Below are 20,648 nucleotides of genomic sequence, written 5' to 3' on the forward strand. Positions count from 1 at the left end.
GGGGGGGGAAGGCTTCTACAATGATGTTTCTACTTCCTTTGATCCAAAACCAGGGGGAACGGAGACACACACAGCCCACCCACCACGCTCTATTGATAGTAATCTATGTGGTTGCGGTGATGAGTGTGTGTGTGTGTGTGTGTGTGTGTGTGTTTGTGTGCGTGTGTGTATATGTGTGCATCCCATGTAATCTTGTGCACATCCATATGTGTGTTTTTCTGAAACTATGCACACACACACACACACACACACACACACACACACACACACACACACACACACACACACACACACACACACACACACACACACACACACACACACACACACACATGAGAGCATCCACTTTGAACGGGTCAATGCGGTGCTCCCCCCCCCCCCCGTGGCGAGCGGTGCTCAGGTGGAGGGAGGGGGGGGCACTGAGCGCCTCCTCCTCGGCCACAAATTGGGTGTTTTTCTTCTGCTATTGTAAATAGTTCAACCCGTTCAATCCGAGAAAGCATCTGCAAAAAAGCATTTTTAGATTCCTTTGGCTGTTCAAAAATAGCTATGAGCTTGTAGATCTGCTATTTTTGAAAAATCGTGAAAATGTGTGCAAATCTTTGAATATATGTTTTTTTTTTAAAGCGAACATTTGTAACTCAAATATTTGCTTCTGGGTGATTCTACAAATGTCTCACAGTTTTTTTGAAAACAACTTATGTTGCTGTAATATCAGTGGTGCTCAAGATTTTTCATGTCAAGGACCCCCCAAAATGATATGTATTTGGACCACGGACCCCCACCTGAAAACATTTTGTTCCAGGGACCCCCAGAAGCAAAGATTTGAGTTACAAATATGTATCAATCAAAGATTTGCACACATTTTCACAACAACAACAAAAATTGCAGATCTACAAGCTCGTAGCGCGGCACTCGGTGCCGCGCTACGAGCTTGTAGATCTGCTATTTTTTGAATAGCCCAAAGAAATCTTTAAATGACACAGATGCGTTGAATGGGTTAACAGACTAAACCCATCCAGAATAGAAGGGCATTGCCTGGTTCCTTTGTTTACACGAATGTCACTTAGATCTATAAACGTTTTATCACTGGAATAGCTTTGGTAGAGCTTTACTGGGTCTGGGATCCAGAACCGGAGGAACGGGATCCAACTATTGACCAACCGGATTTCGGTTCCATCACATTTGGAACCGTTTTTTATCACACTGTCAGAGCTGGCTTGTGGATTGTGTGGACTTGCACGTCTGATATACAATTACACTTCTGGTGGTTCCCAATCATTTTTTTTATGTCAAGGACAACCATACAGTAACTCTGAGAGAGTACAAATGGAACCAAATGGACCCGTAAGAACCCACTACAATAACATGTATGCAATACCGTATGTATGATTGAATTTGTGTTGATTGAAAAAAAATGTATGAAGGCCCAAATTATACATATATGTTTTTCAAATATCACAGGAATCGTCAACCCATTCGATCCAGGAACGCTTCTGTGTCATTTTAAATTTTAGCTATAGCCATTGTTTTATACTTGACGAGCTTGTAGATCTAGCCTGGTAAACCCTCCCTCCAGAAATCTCATTTGTATTTTATTTCAGGAGTGAGTCTGGCCTGCAGACCTATATGGGCAATTTGGCTGTGGGCTGGAGCTGGGCGGGAGTAATGTAGCTTTGATGTCCAAGTGGCCCTTTGATGTCCAATTAAGCCACTTTAGGCTGCAGTGATTATCACCAGGAGTAATTGTTTTGTCTTTGATGTTAATGAGCAGCTTGTATGAAAGGTGTATTGATTAATGACGTGTGAACCACTCGGGTTCCACCTGATTGGCCTACCCCCGCTGTCAATCACAAAACAATGAGCGAGGACGCTGATTGGCTCGGTTATTTGGTAATGCACTAGAAACGCCCATACAAGCCTTCATGCCAGACTCACTCCTGGAATCAAATGGAAATGAGATTTCCGGAGGGAGGGTTTACCAGGCTACTTGTAGATCTGCTATTTTTGAAAAATCGCGTGTGCAAATCCTTGAATATATATATATATATTTTTTTTTAAGCGAACATTTATTACTCAAATCTTTGCTTCTGGGGGGTCCCTGGCACAAAATATTTGGGGGTCAGCGGCCAAATAAATTTTTCATTTTGGGGGGTGCTTGACATGAAAAGGTTTGAGAACCACTGACATAGCAACATAGGGTTTTTCAGAAAACTATTAGGATTTAGAAGACATTTTGTATAATCGGCCCTCGGTCAACCGTTAAGGAATCGGAATCGTTAAAGAGGGAAATCGTAAAGGAACCGGAAATCTTAAAAATCCTAACGGATCCGTACCGTCGACTCGAGTCCAACAGTAAACAATTAAAAGCCTAAATGGAGCGGTCTACTCATATATAGCCCCCGAACTGAGGTGTCACCACTGCGTTTCATCCTCATTATTGTTGAATTTGGCCTAATCTGATTAATTATGGGCAGGCAATGTGAGCAGACGCCTATTCATGCCCTGCAGTGATGAAGTAATTTAGCCCAGCAAAAATTATCAGCTAATTATATTTGAGATGAAAAAGCCCTGATAACCATTTGCACGCTTACACATCATGCCAATGGAACGGAACTGACCTTAACCCAATGCGACCGGGAACGCATCTGCGTCTAACCACTTTAAACCATCGTTTTATACTTTGGCTATACAAAAAAACAGCAGATCTACAAGCTCGAAATTGGTGCATATCTTTGAATATATATATATATATATTTTAAAGCGAACATTTTCCAACTCCAATCTTTGCTTCTGGGGGGTCCCTGAAACAACATATTTTGAGATGGGGGTCCCCCATGACATGAAAAAGTTTGACATAGAAACATACGTTTTTTTTTTCAGAAAACTGTTTCAACAGTTTTCTGGAAAAAAAACACCCGCTGGCCCGCACTCCCATTAGCCAATTTCAATAGGAAGACATTGTTGCGACATTTATTTGGATCTTAAATTACATTTGTTGAGGTCTTAAACGGGTCTTAAAAAGTCTTACATTTTACTTTCAAAATGGTGCAGGAACCCTGTGTTAGGATTTAGAAGACATTTGTAGAAACCCCAGAAGCAAAGATTTGAGTTACAAATGTTCGCTTCAAAAATATATATATATATTCAAAGATTTGCACACATTTTCATGATTTGAAAAAAAATTGCAGATCTACAAGCTCATAGCCGCGCTATGAGCTTGTAGATCTGCTATTTTTGAATAGCCCAAAAAATTACACACAGACGCGTCCCCGGTCTTATTGGGTTAATAATAGCTTTCATAGATTTCTTTTTTTCTGTCACCGAGAACCATGAGGGCCGTTGGTTCCTGCCACAACCGCCAAATTAGCTTGATGAGCATTGCTTGACTTTGTGTGACTTACACTATAGTCATTGAGGAAGCATTGAGGAACACCTTGATTGCACGCTGCACGCTCAGCAGACTGTTGGGTGTCTGGAGGTGTAACTTGGGTTTTTGCAGTGGTGTAAGTAACTAAGTATATTTACTCAAGTACTGTACTTAAGTACAATTTTGAGGTACTTTTACTTCACTGGAGTATTTCCAATTTTCAATACTTTTGCTTCTACTCCACTACATCTCGGAGGAAAATATTGTACTTTTACTCCACTACAATTATTTGAAAACTTTAGTTACTAGTTACTTTGAAGATATAAATTATTACATTATAAAACATACATTAACCACTTGAGCCCTTTTTTATACCTAGGCTATTTGAAAATAGCCGATCTACAAGCTCACAACGCGTCACATCGCGACTGTGAGCTTGTAGATCTACCATTTTCAAACATTTTACTACTTTTACTTTTGGTACTTTAAGTAGGCCTACATTTTGATTCCAATACTTTTGTACTTTTACTCAAGTACATTTTGAATTCCGGACTTTCACTTGTAACAGAGTACTTTTACTTAAGTAAAACATTTGAGTACTTTTTCCACCACTGTTTTTTTCTAACTAATCGGCGGTCGACCGGCGCCGCTCGCAAAAAGGTGGCAGAGCGTGCCGGTCGGTGCCAGCTAGGGCCTGGGCCGTTCTTTGTCCGTCAATTAAGAAATTATAGTGCTGGAAATGAATCTGCTGTTTAAATATGCATGTCCTCAGCATGAAGAAGGACGCGCTTAACCCATTGAAACCGGGAAACACGTCTACAAAAATGTCTTCTAGATCCATAACAGTTTTCTGAAAACCGTACGTACAGTATGCTGCTATACCAGTGGTTGCTCAAACTTTGTTCATGTCAAGGACTCCCCAACATTATATATGAATTTGGACCGCGGACCACCATCTGAAAAATATTTTGTTCCAGGGACCCCCCCCAGAAGCAAGGATTTGAGTCAACAATGTTCCCTTAAAAATATATATAATTATTCCGATATTTGCACAAAATATTCAAGATTTTTCAAAAATAGCAGATCTACAAGTTCATAGCGCGGCACTCGGTGCCGCGCTATGAGCTTGTAGATCTGCTATTTTTGAATAGCCCCAAAGTATAAAATAATGATTATAGCTAAACATCTAAAATGACACGGACGCGTTTCCCCGGATTGAATGCGTTAAAGTGATGGCTGCATGGAGCGAGATTGAAAAGGCATCAAATATTAACCTACCTTGTACAAAATGTTTAAATAGGAGGGTCGACTACGGTGGCCGGCGGGGTTCAAACAAGTTCAATCGTGGGGGACAACGTGCGTGGTGAACCGCCTCGTTCTCATAACATGTTATTTTTTTTTCCATTTTAAGATGTTATTTAACCAGTTTGGCTTCTGTTTGGCATTGAAGACTTACGGAATTGGATGCCTTTTAACCCATTTAGACCGGGAACGCATCTGTGTCATTTTTTTGATTTCTTTGGCTATTCAAAAATAGCAGATATACGAGCTTGTAGATCTGCTATTTTTGAAAAAATCTAGAAAAGTTTAGCAAATCTTTGAATATATATATATATATATATATTTAAAGCGAACAACATATTTGGAGATAGGGGTCCGTGGCCAAATGCATATCATTTTGGGGGTCCTTGACGTGAAAAAAGTTTGAGAACCACTGATATTATAGCAACATACGTTTTTTTTTTTAACTGTCAGGATTTAGAAGACATTTGTAGAATCCCCCAGAAGCAAAGATTTGAGTTACAAATGTTCGCTTAAAAAAATGTATATTCAAAGATTTGCACACATTTCCAAGAATTTTTAAAAATAGCAGATATACAAGCTCGTAGAGCGGCACTCGGTGCCGCGCTATGAGCTTGTAGATCTGATATTTTTGAATGTAGATCTGCTATTTTTTTAAGTATAAAATATGGATAAAGTGGTTACACACAGATGCATTCCCGGTCTTAAATGGTTAAGACTGTACTATTCCACATTGCTGGGAATTGTCCCGCGGATGGGGCTTCTCCTCCCTCTGGATTCACTCAGCCCCAGTCTGTCCAAGGATTTCAATTTAGTCTGAAACGTTCATGAAAAGAAACCAATGTCAACAATGACACAATGGCCCCCGTTTTGACAACGACCGCTCGACTCAGACAATTATTAGCGACAATTTTGACAACGCGGGCTGCTCAACCCCCAGACAATTATTTAGCGCTGGATAACGTTTTTCAGCCCGGCTATTTTAGAGGACAGAGAGAGCGACCAACCCTCCAGTCCATCTGCTTTGCCAACGCTAGAGGTTTTCCTACAAATGGGCTTTCTGATACATCTAGCACACTGCATAACTTAAGGCCAAGGGATTGCACAATGTTTGCATTATGACTTCTGTGTATGTGTGTGTATTACCGCTATCTTCTTCTTTTTTTTAATACAATGCAGGTTGGAAGCCGTCCATTGTGGCTGTTACCCACTCTGTCCCAATGCTTTAGTGTATCCAGAAATATTCCCAGGTAAATGTCTCTAAAGCAGTGTTAATTTTGACAGCAAATTTTTATCTAGTTTTAATAGTCAATAGTCTTTTTGAATAAATTCCATTTAGTTTTAGTCATATTTTAGTCATCCGAAATGTTTTAGTTTTTGTCTAGTATTAGTCAACTAAATGATAGATTGTTGTCGACAAAATCTACAGTTGATTTAGTAGACTAAAATGTATTTTGCCGGTGCCTTGATGGCGTCGTAATGGCTGATTTTACACTTGGTTGCATGCTGAAAATAGCCGATCTACAAGCTCACAACGCGTCGCGCTGCGACGCGTTGTGAGCGCAACACCCGAGCACAACACCCGAGCGCAACACCCGAGCGCAACCAAACATAAAATGACTTGTCTTCTAGTTCTACTGGATCTCTTCTCCACTCGTCCCTCACTAACATTTTAGTCTAGTTTTTATTTCTTGACGAAATTGTCAATAATATTTAGTCTTAGTTTTAGTCATCGTAGCTTAGTTTTGATTTAGTTCTCATTTAGTTTTCGTCAGTGAAAAAAAGGTGGTCGACTAACATTTTTCGTCCTAGTTTTAGTCGACTAAATCAACACTGCTCTAAAGCACCCGTTTATACTTTGTCGCTGGCACGCCCGAAAATAGTAGATCTACAAGCTCACAGTAGATCAGCAACACCCGCGCACCGACGAATACGGTATATATAAATAAATAAGTAATTACTCCCCGATGTGCTGTGCAAATAAATGATCAAAACTTCCAGGTCATTTAAATTTGCAAGGATTTTCACTGCCTTTTAAGGTGATATATATATATTCCTGTGGAAAAAGTTGAAAAGAGAAACGCCTGCCAATGGATTCCCTTTGCAAATGAACCTTCTTTAAGTCCATAACCGGCTCTTCTTTCAATTAGATTTGCATAAATAATGTGAATCTTTAAAAAGAATACGAGTTCAATTATGTAAAACCTGTCCCAGATCAGTGTAATATGTATTTTTAATTATAAAAGTGAGCGGTACACTGTATCTAGCTCCATGCTTTGAGGTTTTTGTTTCATTATCCCGTTCAAGCCGGGAAAGCATCTGTGTTCATCACTCGCATCACTTTAACCACTATTTTATACTTTGGGCTATTCAAAAATAGCAGATATACAAGCTCATATATCACACTGTAGATCTGCTATTTTGGGAAAATCGTGAACATTTGTGCAAATGTTTGTGTATATATATTGTTTTAAAGCGAACATTTTTAACTCAAATCTTTGCTTCTGGGGGTCCCTGGAACAACATATTTTGAGATGGGGGTCCGCGGCCAAATACATATCATTTTGGGGGTCCTTGAAATGAAACAAGTTTGAGAACCACTGATATTATAGCTATTATAGATATACTTAAAAAAATAAAAACTGTTAGGATTTAGAAGACATTTGTAGAATCCCCCAGAAGCAAAGATTTGAGTAAAAAATGTTCGCTTTAAAAAACATATATATTCAAAGATTTGCACAAATTTTCACTATTTAAGAAAAAAATAGCAGATCTACAAGCTCATAGCGCGGCACTTGGTGCCGCGCTATGAGCTTGTATATCTGCTATTTTTGAATAGCCCAAAGAAATCTAAAAAAATTGCACAGATGCGTTCCCGGTCTTGATGGGTTAAAGATGTGTGTGCTTACGTGCCTTTGCGAGCGTGCGTGCACACGTGTGTGTGTGTGTGTGTGTGTGTGTGTGTGTGTGTGTGTGTGTGTGTGTGTGTGTGTGTGTGTGTGTGTGTGTGTGTGTGTGTGTGTGTGTGTGTGTGTGTGTGTGTGTGTGTGTGTGTGTGTGTGTGTGTGTGCGTACACACACGCTTGAATCTTGTTCTTTCTTCTGGCTCTCAAAGCGGAGTATCTGTACTCCACACCTGAGCAGCTGTGCAAGAGACTCCAGGGCCTCTGCAGGAGGCCAGATGTGGCCAGGAGACATCTCGTCAAGGTAAGCTACAGCATCTCAACCACAACGTGACAGGGAGAGAGGATGATGAAAACATGTATGTAGACTTCAATCAACTCTCCCCAATACATGTGGGGATTCCTCCTCCGTCTTCTCATCTCATTGGTTCTCAAAGTGGGGTCTGGGGACCCCCAGGGGTCCTTGAGGGTGTTCCAGGGGGTCCCCAGCAAAATTGTCTTAATGCAGCGTCAGTCATTTTAACCCCTTTAACCATATTTTAGAAAAAATAGCAGATAGCAGATGTACAAGCGTGTACATCTGCTATTTTTGATCATTTTTGAAAAATATTACGCGTTTTGAAGATTTTGAATAATTTTGCCTTTTTAAACACAAATATTCTCTTCTGCGGGGTCCCTGGCACAAACCTTTTTCAGATGGGGGTCCGCGGCCAAATATAATATATTTGGGGGTCCTTGGCACAAAAAAGTTTGAGAACCACTGTTCTATCTACTCTCTCTCTCTCTCTCTCTCTCTCTCTCTTCTCTCTCTCTCTCTCTCTCTCGGCCTCCTCCAGGTGGACACCGCCGCGTACTCCTGGGCGGCCCTGGGAGGGGCTTTCAAGAGTCTTCTCCTCCTGGCAGGAGACCCGGCGGCAGTGGACCACCAGCGTCCCGTGGAGGAGGAGGAGGAGGGGAGGCCAGGCAAGGCGAGGCAGAGCAGACAGAGCCCTCCTGACTCCTCGGAGTCGCCGCTGCTCGTTCAGAAAAGTGGGCACACTTAACTTTGAGGTCCATTAGTGGCAGAGGGAGAGCTGTGATGGATTTAGAGGGCTGTCGGAAAGTCTGCTGCCAGGGGAGCCGTGAGCCTGTGCCTGGGCTGACACGCAGCCACGGAGCCCGCCACAAACCTGTGGTGGCTTCACCAGACACAGCGACTCGCAGGCACCTCTCCTGCTCTCCCAAAAATCAAAGCCAGTCTCCCCCCCCCCCCCCCCCCCCCCCACCCTCTCTCTCTCTCTACCCCCCACCCCCCCCCCCCCCCCTCTACACCCCCGTTCTGGAGACATTGTGTCGGCACCCATAAACGTTCCCCCAATCTTCACGTGTTAGAAGAGAGTCTCTTTTATATTTGGTGTGGTTTTTGAGGGAAAAGGGGAGGAGGGGGCTGGGGGTGAATGAGGAGAACGTGTAAGAAGCCTTCATGTTTCCCATAGGCGGTGCCCACCACCACCTCATATCCGGTTGTATCCATTTTTATCCTTTTGTGCTAGAAGACGTAAGGCTTGAGAATCCCCCAATATAACCCCCACCCCTCCTCCTCTCCCTCCATAACCCACCCACCCCTCCTCCTCCCTCTCCTCCTCCTCCTCCACCGCGCCCCGGCAGAGAGGCAGCCAACATTGTGGGCTCGACAGGGCTCTATATTCTGTTGCTGCTGCTGCTCCACCTGGATGTTGCCAGGTTTTGGGCCAGAAGTTGCCAGGTTTGGGCCAGAGGGCCTTGGCACGACGCTGCATGTCTCTAGAATGGCCTAAGCAGGCCCTCTTCAGAAACCTCTGAGGAGGAGGAGGAGGAGGAGGAGGAGGAGGAGGAGGAGGAGGAGGAAGAGGAGGAGGCTGCCACGCTGACATGAACTTCAAAATATCGTTGCTGTCGGGCAGAAACCTCTTATCTCCATATTCCAACTTTTTGTGTTTTTTCAAAAAACACAAAAACTAATTAACAACGCCCTACTTGATCACACTACAGCACAGTGGTGGAAAACGTACTCAAATGCTTTACTTAAGTAAAAGTATCAATTCTGCAATACAGAAATACTCTGTGACAAGTAAAAGTCCAGAATTCAAAATGTACTTGAGTAAAAGTACAAAAGTATTGCCATCAAAATGTACTTAAAGTACCAAAAGTAAAAGTACTCAAATGTTTGAAAATAGCAGATCTACAAGCTCACAACGCGTCGCATCTGCTATTTTCAAATAGCCTATGTATAAAATAGGGCTAAAGTGTTTAATGTATGTTTTATAATTAATTAATATCTGAAAAGTAACTAGTAACTAAAGTTTTCCAATAATTGTAGTGTAATTGGAAATACTCCAGTAAAGTAAAAATAGCTAAAAATGTTACTTAAGTACAGTACTTGAGTAAATGTACTTAGTTACTTTCCACCACTGCTACAGCGTCACACTAAAAATCATCTCAAAAGTAGCAGATCCACAAGCGAAGCGACGCGTTTTGAGCTTGTAGATCTGCTACTATTGAATTTTGAAACTTGAAAAGTAACAGTTTTGAACATGAGTTTTCCACCCGACGGAGACGATATTCTCTTCATTTTGTAACTGTAATACATTGTGCTGTGACACGCTGTGTTAAGCCTGTATATTCCAGCGGTGACGTCTTATTTTGACAAATAAGCCTTTTTTTTAGCACATATAAAGTTTTATGTTTTACAGAAAACTTGGTGTATGTCCATATCCTTTGAAGGAGCCTCAGAGGAAGTGGTGATGGGAAGTGAATGCACTCTAATCTGTTGCACACAATGGACTGGTAGAGAGTCAAGTCTATTTCCAGCAGGAAAGAGGCCTTTGATGTGTTTTATTTATTTTTATTTTTAGCATAAAGAGTTGCGAGAGGCATCCTGTCCAAAACCCGCCACTCCATGTTCTATACCGGCCACGTGAACAAGGTGTTCCAAAGACATTTCAGTGATCCATTAGCCAGACAAAGAGTGGTGGAAAAAGTACTGTTTTACTTAAGTAAAAGTATCAATACTGCAATGTAGAAGTACTCCGTCACAAGTTAAAGTCCGGAATTCAAAATTTACTTGAGTAAAAGTACAAAAGTATTGGTTTAAAAATGTACTGAAAGTACCAAAAGTAAAAGTACTAAAACGTTTGAAAATAGCAGATCTACAAGCTCACAACGCGTTGCGATGCGACGCGTTGTGAGCTTGTAGATCGGCTATTTTCAAATAGCCTAGGTATAAAATGGGGCTAAAGTGATTAATGTATGTTTTATAATTTATATCTGCAAAGTAACTAAAGTTTTCAAATAATTGTAGTTGAGTAATAGTACAATATTTGCCTCTGAGATGTAGTGGAGTAAAAGTTAAAGTATAAACAATTGGAAATACTCCAGCAAAGTAAAAAGTACCTCAAAATTGTACCTCTCACACTAGTGTTGGGAGGGCAAAAAAACACTTTTTTTCATAAGTTTGGAAAGTGGGGGGGGGGGGGGGGGGGGGGGGGGTTAAACGGCATGATTGTTAGCCTATACCTCAGAAGAAACCGTAGAAGCCTCTTAAATCATTTTCTGTGTTTTGCAACCCTTCTTTTTTTATTTTCCAAGCGCGTTCCCTTAACCCATTTAGACCTAAAAAATAACAGATATACAAGCTCATAGCGCGGCACTCAGTGCCGCGCTATGAGCTTGTAGATCTGCAATTTTTTGGAAAAATCTTGAAAATGTGTGCAAATCTTTGAATATGAATATTTTTTTAAGCGAACATTTTTAACTTGAGTCTTTGCTTCTGGGGGGGTCCCTGGCACAAACATTTTCAGATGGGGGTCCGCGGGCCAAATGCATATACATTTAGGGGTCCTTGGCATGAAAAAGGTGGAAAACTACTGCTTTAAAATATATATATATATATATATATATATATATATTCAAATATTTGCACAAATGTTCAATATTTTAAAAAAATAGTCTAAAATATGGATAAAGTGGTTTACACAGATGCGTTCCCGGAGCGAAAGGGTTAAGTGTTGCTAGCAGCGACCTGAATGCAGTGCCTTTTCATGTCCCCTTGATCTTTTATGGAGTAAACGCAGGCCAAGAAAACAGACTTAGTGAAACACAGGGGCTTATACGGTGGAAGAGGAGGAGGTGTTGGGGAGGAGAGAGAGAGAGAGAGAGAGAGATTCCAGGAGGAAGATAGAGTCTTGAATTAAAAGCCTCCATTATGCACATGTTTGTGCGTTTTCAGGAGAGAGAGAGAGAGAGAGGGAGAGGGAGAGAGAGAGAGAGGGCTAGGCACCGGGTAAAAACTGGAGGGGTTCCCATCTTGGTTATTAATGGACTTTGAGGTAACGCGGGCCTCGGGGCGCACGCAACGGTGCTAGCTATAGCGTCAAACTGTCCACCCACACCGCACCGTCGAGCGTGTAGCGTACAGCGACACACACGGCTGTACCCTCCGGGCAATCCTCCTCCTTAACCCACAGCACCCCCCCACCCCCCCCCCCCCCCACACACACACACACATCCCCGTTGCATTTTATACATTCTCACAGATGATAAAAAAGGACGAGGGTGGGTGGATGCAGGGTAGAGCTTTTGGGGGTGCCCCCCCCCCCCTACCCCCCCTCGCGCACACACACACACACGCACACGCACACACAAACCTTTAGCTTCACAACACAAAAGCTCCGGGGTTTTTGTATGCTAACTTAATGGGTGAGTAGGTGTTCTGTGTATACACTGGGGGGGGGCCTCCACAGTGGTATATGTATACCTGCGGTCTCTTATTGACATCATTCGTACAGTATACCCGTATTACCGTATACTGTCAGGTTTGTGGGGTAGGTAGGTTATAGTCCTATAGTGGTTTAGAATGGAGATAATTACCTCATTCAGTTTTTTAAGTGGGGGTCTTTTCCTTTCCAAATCCCAGATCATCCTGTGAGGATGAAATGAAGCATGTTTGTGTTGTTTTGTGAGCACATGGCAGAGCCCGCTGGATGACACACAGAGTTGTGTTTCTGTTAACGTTTTCACCCGCGCGGCTCATGCTAGCGCGCTCCCGCGCGGTTGTATTCCCCCATCAAACGGTTGCATTCATGAACCTTTAACCCATTAAATCCAGGAACGCACCTGTGTCATTTTTTGATTTCTTTGGCTATTCAAAAATAGCAGATATACAAGCTCATAGCGCGGCACCGAGTGCCGCGCTATGAGCTTGTAGATCTGCTATTTTTGTAAAAGAATCTGATAGGATTTAGAAGACATTTGTCGAATCCCCAGAAGCAATGATTTGAGTTAAAAATGTTCGCTTTAAAATGTATATTCAAAGATTTTCCAATTTTCACCATTAGAATAAATAAATAGCAGATCTACAAGCTAGTGCCGTGCTATGAGCTTGTAGATCTGCTATTTTTGAATAGCCCAAAGTATAATATAATGCGTTATAGCTATTTTTAAAAAATGACACGGTATGCATTCCCGGGTTGAATGGCTTAAGGAAGAGCGAGGTGCGTTTGCAGTGGTAGGAAAAGTACTCACATTTCTTACTTAAGTAAAAGTATCAATACTGCAATGTAGAAGTACTCTGTTACAAGTGAAAGTCCGGAATTCAAAATGTACTTGAGTAAAAGTACAAAAGTATTGGTATCAAAATGTACTTAAAGTACCAAAAGTAAAAATAGTAAAATGTTTGAAAATAGCAGATCTACAAGCTCACAACGCGTCGCATCGCGAGGCGTTGTGAGCTTGTAGATCTGCTATTTTCAAATAGCCTAGGTATAAAATAGGACTAAAGTGGTTAATGTATGTTTTATAATATAATAATTTATATCTGCAAATAGTAACTCAAGTTTTCAAATAATTGTAGTGGAGTAAAAGTACAATATTTGCCTCTGAGATGTAGTGGAGTAGAAGTAAAAGTACTGAACATTGGAAATAGTCAAGTACAAATACCTCGAATTGTACTTAAGTACAGGACTTGAGTAAATGCACTCAGTTACTTTACACCACTGCAGCACGTTTGTTCCGTTGGCGCTGACATGTCTTATACTAGAGGGACTTGCAAATCGGTGCAGATGGCAGACGTGTGTGAAACGGTCGGAGGAGGTAGATATTTGTCACCGCGGAGGGTGAGCTGCAGTTTCTGGCAAAGCTCTGCCGAGTTGATTAACGTTGTAAGCTTGAAACATTGAAGTCACTGAACTTTTCCTCTCTACGACCAAATGGTTGTTCTCTTATTTCTCCTGGAGAGCTCATCATTGAATATATACCAGTGGCTCTTAATGTGGGGTCCAGAGGATGGTGGTCCTCAGCTTAAATGATTGATGTGATGATGATGAGGTATAGGAACCAAATGGACCCTTATACATACAGGTCCATTTGGTTCCATTTGTGCACTCTCAGAGTTAATAACACTGAGGATTTCACAGTGGGGTCCCAGAGATAAAGATCATATCAAATGGCCTTTTTCTTTTTCTTTTTTTCCCCGTTTGACATATCGTTGTTGTCGGGTAGAAACCTCGTATCTCTTTTTTTTTGTAAATTAATGCCATACTTGATCATACTACAGCCAGTGGCGTACCCACTGTAGAGGCAGGACAACCTCGCCTGCCCAACTAAGATCTCGCTTCCCCTAGAAAACCCAAATAACCCGAAAATGCCTGTCATTGCGTGCTTAATGTCCTCAAAGTCACGCATCCAACACGCTTTGAACTGAGCAGATTGGACCTTCCGTTCCAGAGATAATGGCCAAAACATCTTGAAAACGGCCACTTTCGCCGGTTTTCGATCACCGATTTTCGAGGGGTGGGTGCAAAAAAAATCTCGCCTGCCCTAAATGTAATTCCTGGGGACGCTACTGACTACAGCGTCACACAAATAAAAAAGCATCAGAAGTAGCAGATCTACGAGCTCGAAACTTGGAACTTGTCGATCTGCTACTTTTGCTACTTTTGAATTTGAATCCTGAAAAGTAACTGTTTTGGACATATGAGGTTTCCACCTGACAGAGAGACGATATTTCCCTGTTTGTCTGTTATCTGACCTCAATGTGCTCGTCGCTCCATCCAACTGAAACCCCTCTCTCACACATTCAGCGTTCAGTCCTCAACCAGACAAGAGGAGAGGAGAAGAAACAACAACGAGTGGAATGCACTGAAACGTCAGTACAGAGGGGGGAAGCTAAACGGACTCTTAAACACGCCACATCACGGCAGTTTACCGCTAACGCGTGTTCCTCCTGTCTGCAGCAAGTAGGAAAATGGCGTCCCCCCCCCCCCCCCACGCGCGCTTAAACACTGTGAACAATTCTGCCCCGTGGTTATTATTCCCTTCCACCTGGTAGACAGAGGAAGAGAAGCGGCGGCATTAATGCAATTCCCCCTCACGCTATGCAAAGTATGTCAGCCCCACTCTGCTGCTCACCGATGTTTGCACGACGGCAGAGAGCCACAATAGACGCGCACGCACGCACACACACACACACACACACACACACACACTCTCACTATGTAAATCCGGCACAGTGCTACATGCACTTAGAGTCAACAGACACCGTTCGTTGTATAAACATCTTATTAACTCTGATTGTGAATCAGGTCTTAACCCACTAAGACCGCAAACGCATCTGTGTGTCATTTTAAAGATGTATTTGGGCTATTAAAAAATAGCAGATCTACAAGCTCATAGCGCGCACCGAGTGCCGGCCGCACTATGAGCTTGTATATTTGCTATTTTTGAAAAGCTGTGAAAATGTGTGCAAATCCTTGAATATATATTTTTTAAAGCATACCTTCGTAACTCAAATCTTTGCTTCTGGGAGTTCCCTGGAACAAAATATTTTACAAATGTTCGCTTAAAATTTGGACAAATTGTCACAATTTTTCGAAAATAGCAGATCTACAAGCTCATAGCGCAGCACTCGGTGTACGTGCCGCACTATGAGCTTGTATATCTGCTAGTTTTGAATAGCAAAATAAATCAAAACATGACATGGATGTGTTCCCGGTCTCAATGGGTTAAAAAAAAAGGTCTCCGCTTGCAAATGAATCTTCCCAACGAGGAGCCAAACCTCACGCCACATAGAAGAGGAGGAGGAGGAGGAGACGCGCGTCACGCGGGTCTCACATTTTGAGTGGTTTCATTGTAAACGTTTAAACAAATCGTTTAAAGTCACGATATTTCAGATTTGTTCGTGGATTATATAGCGGACATTTGAATGACTTGCTTTCCCGCAAGGCGGGCAGCGCCAATGCGTGAAAGACTAACCTCCACTTATGAGAGCGTGAATCACCTCCGAGTGGCACTGATTGGACATTCGGAATCGCAGGCACAATGGCGGGCCCTAATGCTGTTACATCACGGCACGCTGCGTGACAACTTTTAGATTATCCGCATTAATCTTCCATCGATTTCTTTATTCAATCTGGGCTCTTCCCAGAAAACCACCCTCCTCGCTGTGAATTCATTGAGCTATCCCTCTGTATCTGGCAGGGGTGGAAGATGTACTCTGATTTAAGTAAAAAATAGCAATACCATGATGTGCAAATACTCAGTTACAAGTGAACAACCAGCATTCACAATATTACTTGAGTAACAGGACAGAGTTCCAATGGTATAAATACTAAGCAAAATTTCACACGTTTTGTTTTTCCCTGAAGTTTTCAAAATGTGTCAGTCTTTCCAAAATAGCCTATCTACATGCGTGTTGTGAGCTTGTACTGTCGATTTCGAATAGCTGATGTAATTGGTTAATGCATGTTTTGTAATAACAATCCAATTCTTCAAAGTAACTTGTAACTGAAGCTGTCAAATAATTGTAGTGGAGTGAAAAGTTCAACGTTTGCCTCTGAGATGCAGTGAGTAGAAGTATACAGTATTGAAAAGAAAGGACATACTCGAGTAAAGTAAAAGTACCTCATTTGAGTAAATGTATACACAGTAAAATCATCTGTGTTATATTAACTCTGAGAGTTTGCAAATGCATGTGGATACATAACTTTATACTGTGTACCTCATTAGAAACCAAACCTGGGCTATGGGAACACTTTAATTGTAAAGCAAATTTAGCTTCATCTACAGTGGTTTTCACACTATTTATGTTTTGCTTAAGTAGGCCTACCCCCTTTTCCATGATTTCTGAATCCATGTACCCCCTCTATCTGACTATCACTTTGCTTGGAAAACTGCAAGAGAAAACCATATCCAGCATCTGATGCTCAATAAATGTTAACCTACTCTTTAAGAATATATTGTGTTACAAATAAGACATGGAAAGAGTTAGTTATTGTTACAAATAAGCAGTGGTGGAAAATAACTAAGTACATTTACTTAAGTACTGTACTTAAGTACAATTTTTAGGTATTTGTACTTTGCTTGAGTATTTCCAATTTCCAATACTTTTACTTCTACTCCACTACATCTCAGAGTCAAATATTGTACTTTTTTTACTCCACTACAATTATTTGAAAACGTTAGTTACTGGTTACTTTTCAGATATAAATTACGATATTATGAAACATACATTAACCACTTTAGCCCTCTTTTATACCTATGCTATTTGAAAATAGACGATCTACAAGCTCACAATGCGACGCGTTGTGAGCCAATATTGATTGGCATCAATATTTTGATGCCAATACTTTTGTACTTTTACTCAAGTAACATTTTGAATTCCAGACTTTTTACAGATTACAGAGTTGCAGTATCGATACTTTTACTTAGTTAGTTAGTTAGAGTTAGTTAGTGTAACCTGAGCAGATTTATTTTAAACTCTGGCCATAACATGTAAATATACTGTAAGTCCATTTGGATGACCATGTGCTAAAAAATAAGTCATTTTATTTTATTTTTTAAATGTTTTGGTTTAACACTTTACAGATCAGCAGGTTCACACAAAGTTTGTGAATGTGTTATTAAACGTAGCACTTTTTTTTTTTCCCTCTATTTTCCACTTTGTCTCACGTACCCCCATAGTAATTCCGCGTACCAATATGGTACACGTGTACCCACATTTGAGAAAGACTACCACATGGACAGGGCCCACGGAACGGACCAAAAAGTGGGTCATGTGATGTACAGGGTCATAGAGAAAAGAGCATTAATAGAGGAGAGCCGTGTTATATTGCCTGGCTTCATAATCAATGCAAAACTCTGGTCCCAATACAATACTGTAGTGTTACAGAGGCTGTATACATTTATCCTGTTGAGCAGAGAAAAATCTGAGCTCCGAGGGTGTTGAACAGGCGATATAAATGATCAAAAACAAAAACAGAAGGCATTTACCCAGAAATAGAAATTAACACATATGGCCAAAAAATGATCTGTACCGGGGCCAAGAGGAAGCCTGCAGATGCTACACTCTCACAGATGATGTACAGATCACGTTGCAGATGTGTGGACGCCATCATTGTCTTAACTGGGTCAGACCGTGCCGCGTTCGCCCCACTCTGCCAAGAACCGTGGTCAAGCGAACATTATCAAAATATGTCTGCAGTATAAACTCCGGGAAAAAAAAAAAAAAACGGCGAGTTTTTGAGGGGTATCATTTCATGGGCCGACACGGCCGGCGCAGCCAGCTGTGTGTGACTGTGAAGTGAAGCAGTTATCTCGTTCGCTCGAGTGCTTGCTATAGCGTCTGTCAGAGAGAGAGAGAGAAGCCCTGTGCCGGGTCCAGTCCACTCCTCCACCCATTGGGTCCTCTCCTATAGTCCTCTAACCCACAGCAGCGCTATGGTAGTGGCCGCGTAGCGTAGCATTGCAGGGCGCCCACAACAGAGCCAGGTCGCGACCCAACGACGCCATAAACCTCCATAACAATGCCAGTCAGTCTCCCAGTCGCAAAATGCCACCCCGCTCATAAAGGTTTTATTGAGAGGTCCATAAACCAGTGAATGTATTAAACCTTTTCATTGGCCTGTTAATACACAATGCTTTGAACAGTCGGGTGTTGTGTGTGTTTACTGTTAGCCTGTATGTGCTTGTACGCTGTAGGTATATAGCCTGTGTTTTTTGTGTAATATTTGATACCTCAGGACCGTTGGGGTCGTTTGCTTTGAACTTTGTCAGTCAAAACCACTTTCCCCCTGTTTGAGTGAAAATTCCCACCAAGGTTTTTCTATTTTTTGATTTGTGCTTATTTGTTTTATCTTTGAAACCCTGAGTTTAGGTTCCTCGCCCGATGCGTCATTTTGCTAATTTACTAAGTATTGCCTCCCAGATGCTGATAAGAACCCACATGCTGCTATCTATGTCTTTAACATCTGCTTACTTACTGTATCATTCCCACGGGTGTGGGGGGGGGAGACCATTTTTAGGAGCCCGGTCGATAATAATCGTTTTGGTTGATATGGTCTCTGTCGGGTGGAAACCTCATACGTCCAAAACAGTTACTTTTCAGGATTCAAATTCAAAAATGGCAAACTTGGCAGATGGACCAGCTCAAAATGTGGTGCGAAACGAAGCGTTTTGGATGCTTTTGTGTGACGCTGTAGGTCCTACAGGACCTACAGCGTCAGTGTAGGATGATCAAGTAATTTACGAAAAAAAAACAAGTTTTAACTGTGGAGATACTGTAAGAGGTTTCTGCCCGACAACATCGGTATCTGCAATTATGGTGCCGATTTTAACCACTTTCGGACTGCTCTCCCTAATTTGGGCATGTCATTATAGGAATATTTTTTCCCCCAAAATTGCAGACATATTTGTTAAAACACATCACAACAGCAACATTATATACACACATATTATAGGGCTTACATGAACTGAATTGTCTGTTACATTTTTTTTATCTATGAAAAAGTGTTTTTTTAGAAATTGATACGAATATTGTGCACATTTGACCAAATATCAGATAAAACATCGGTAATCATTCTGGGGGTCCTTGACATGAAAAAGTCTATATAGGACTCTCTAAAATGGGCGTCGTACCCAAGACCGTGTGGGTTGGGGCTCTGGGGTTTTTAGGTGCTAACTCGCAGCAGCCTGTGGTCTGTGAAGTCAAACTGAACGGAGCTTTTGGCAGAACCTTAACGGCTAGAGACGGGGAGGAGGAAGGCAGCGGAGCGTGAGCTCTCCTTCTCCCCATGTTTTGGTGTTACATTTCGAGCCTGTTGTCATCCCCTATTCCTTCTCCTCGTGCATACGCACCCAGTGAGAATTACCCCCCCACCCCCCCCTGTAATTAAAGTCCGTCTCTCCACCCTCCCCCCTCCCCTCCCTTCTTGCCCAGAGGTCAGATAAAGGCAGAGCGGTTCATTCCTTAATGTGTAGGTCGTAGAGATGAGTGCATCATTGTTGCTGGAGGTTGTGAATGACTAGATTGTGGCCTTGAGCGCGTGTGGCGTGTTCACTCATCTTAGCCTCAACAAAGAAAAACACACTTCCATGTAAAAAAAAAAACGACGAAAATACGGCCCAGTCGTTTTCTCTCTCTCCCTCTCATGGGCGAAGCCTAATGCAATTTTTTTTAAGGAGAGAGAGAGAGAGAGAGAGAGAATGATTCAGCTGCAGCTGGTTTGTTCCACTTTAATGATGATATTGTGAAGGCTGAAATGAGAATTCCCTTTTTTGTTAACAAACTTCCATTTTAGACGAGAAGGAGAGCCGCGAATATTGTGTGTGTGTGTGCGTGTGTGCGCGCGTGTGTGTGTGTGTGTGTGTGTGTGTGTGTGTGTGTGTGTGTGTGTGTGTGTGCGTGTGCGTGTGCGTGTGCGTGCGTGCGTGCACGAGAGAGGCAGAGAGAGAGAGAGAAATGTTGAAAAGTAAGAAAAATGTTGGTTTGGGGCCTTTTTGAAACTGGTGGATTATCAACAAAGAACAGCTACATTAATTTCACGCATCAGGAGCGAGGCTGGTTCCATCCTCTTGGCTCTGCGTCTGTCTGATTGTAGAGGCTGAAACAACACCTCCAGCATGGAGCCACCAAAACTAAAAGAAAAAAGAAAAACCACAAAAAACAAAGAACGCTGGTCTGGGAAATTTGTTTATGCAAATGTACGTGTGTGTGTGTGTGCGTGTGTGCGTGTGCGTGTGCGTGTGCGTGTGCGTGTGCGTGTGTGTGTGTGTGTGTGCGC

General features: G+C 42.1%; 1 protein-coding gene across 1 annotated transcript in view; it reads left to right on the forward strand.

Moving 5' to 3' along the window:
- Positions 1 to 8,618, forward strand: part of gtdc1 (glycosyltransferase-like domain containing 1) — a gene marked incomplete at its 3' end in the record, with an annotated part of 68,948 nt that extends 60,330 nt beyond the window's left edge. The window contains exons 9-11 of the mRNA XM_080412263.1: positions 5,852 to 5,922; positions 7,788 to 7,879; positions 8,412 to 8,618. Of these exons, the coding sequence (XP_080268389.1) occupies positions 5,852 to 5,922; positions 7,788 to 7,879; positions 8,412 to 8,618 (370 nt within the window). The remainder of the gene's footprint in view (positions 1 to 5,851; positions 5,923 to 7,787; positions 7,880 to 8,411) is intronic.
- Between the last annotated feature and the right edge of the window lie 12,030 nt (positions 8,619 to 20,648).

Source organism: Gymnoscopelus braueri, assembly GCF_963280865.1.
Source record: "Gymnoscopelus braueri genome assembly, chromosome: 18".
NCBI classification, from domain to species: Eukaryota; Metazoa; Chordata; class Actinopteri; order Myctophiformes; family Myctophidae; genus Gymnoscopelus; species Gymnoscopelus braueri.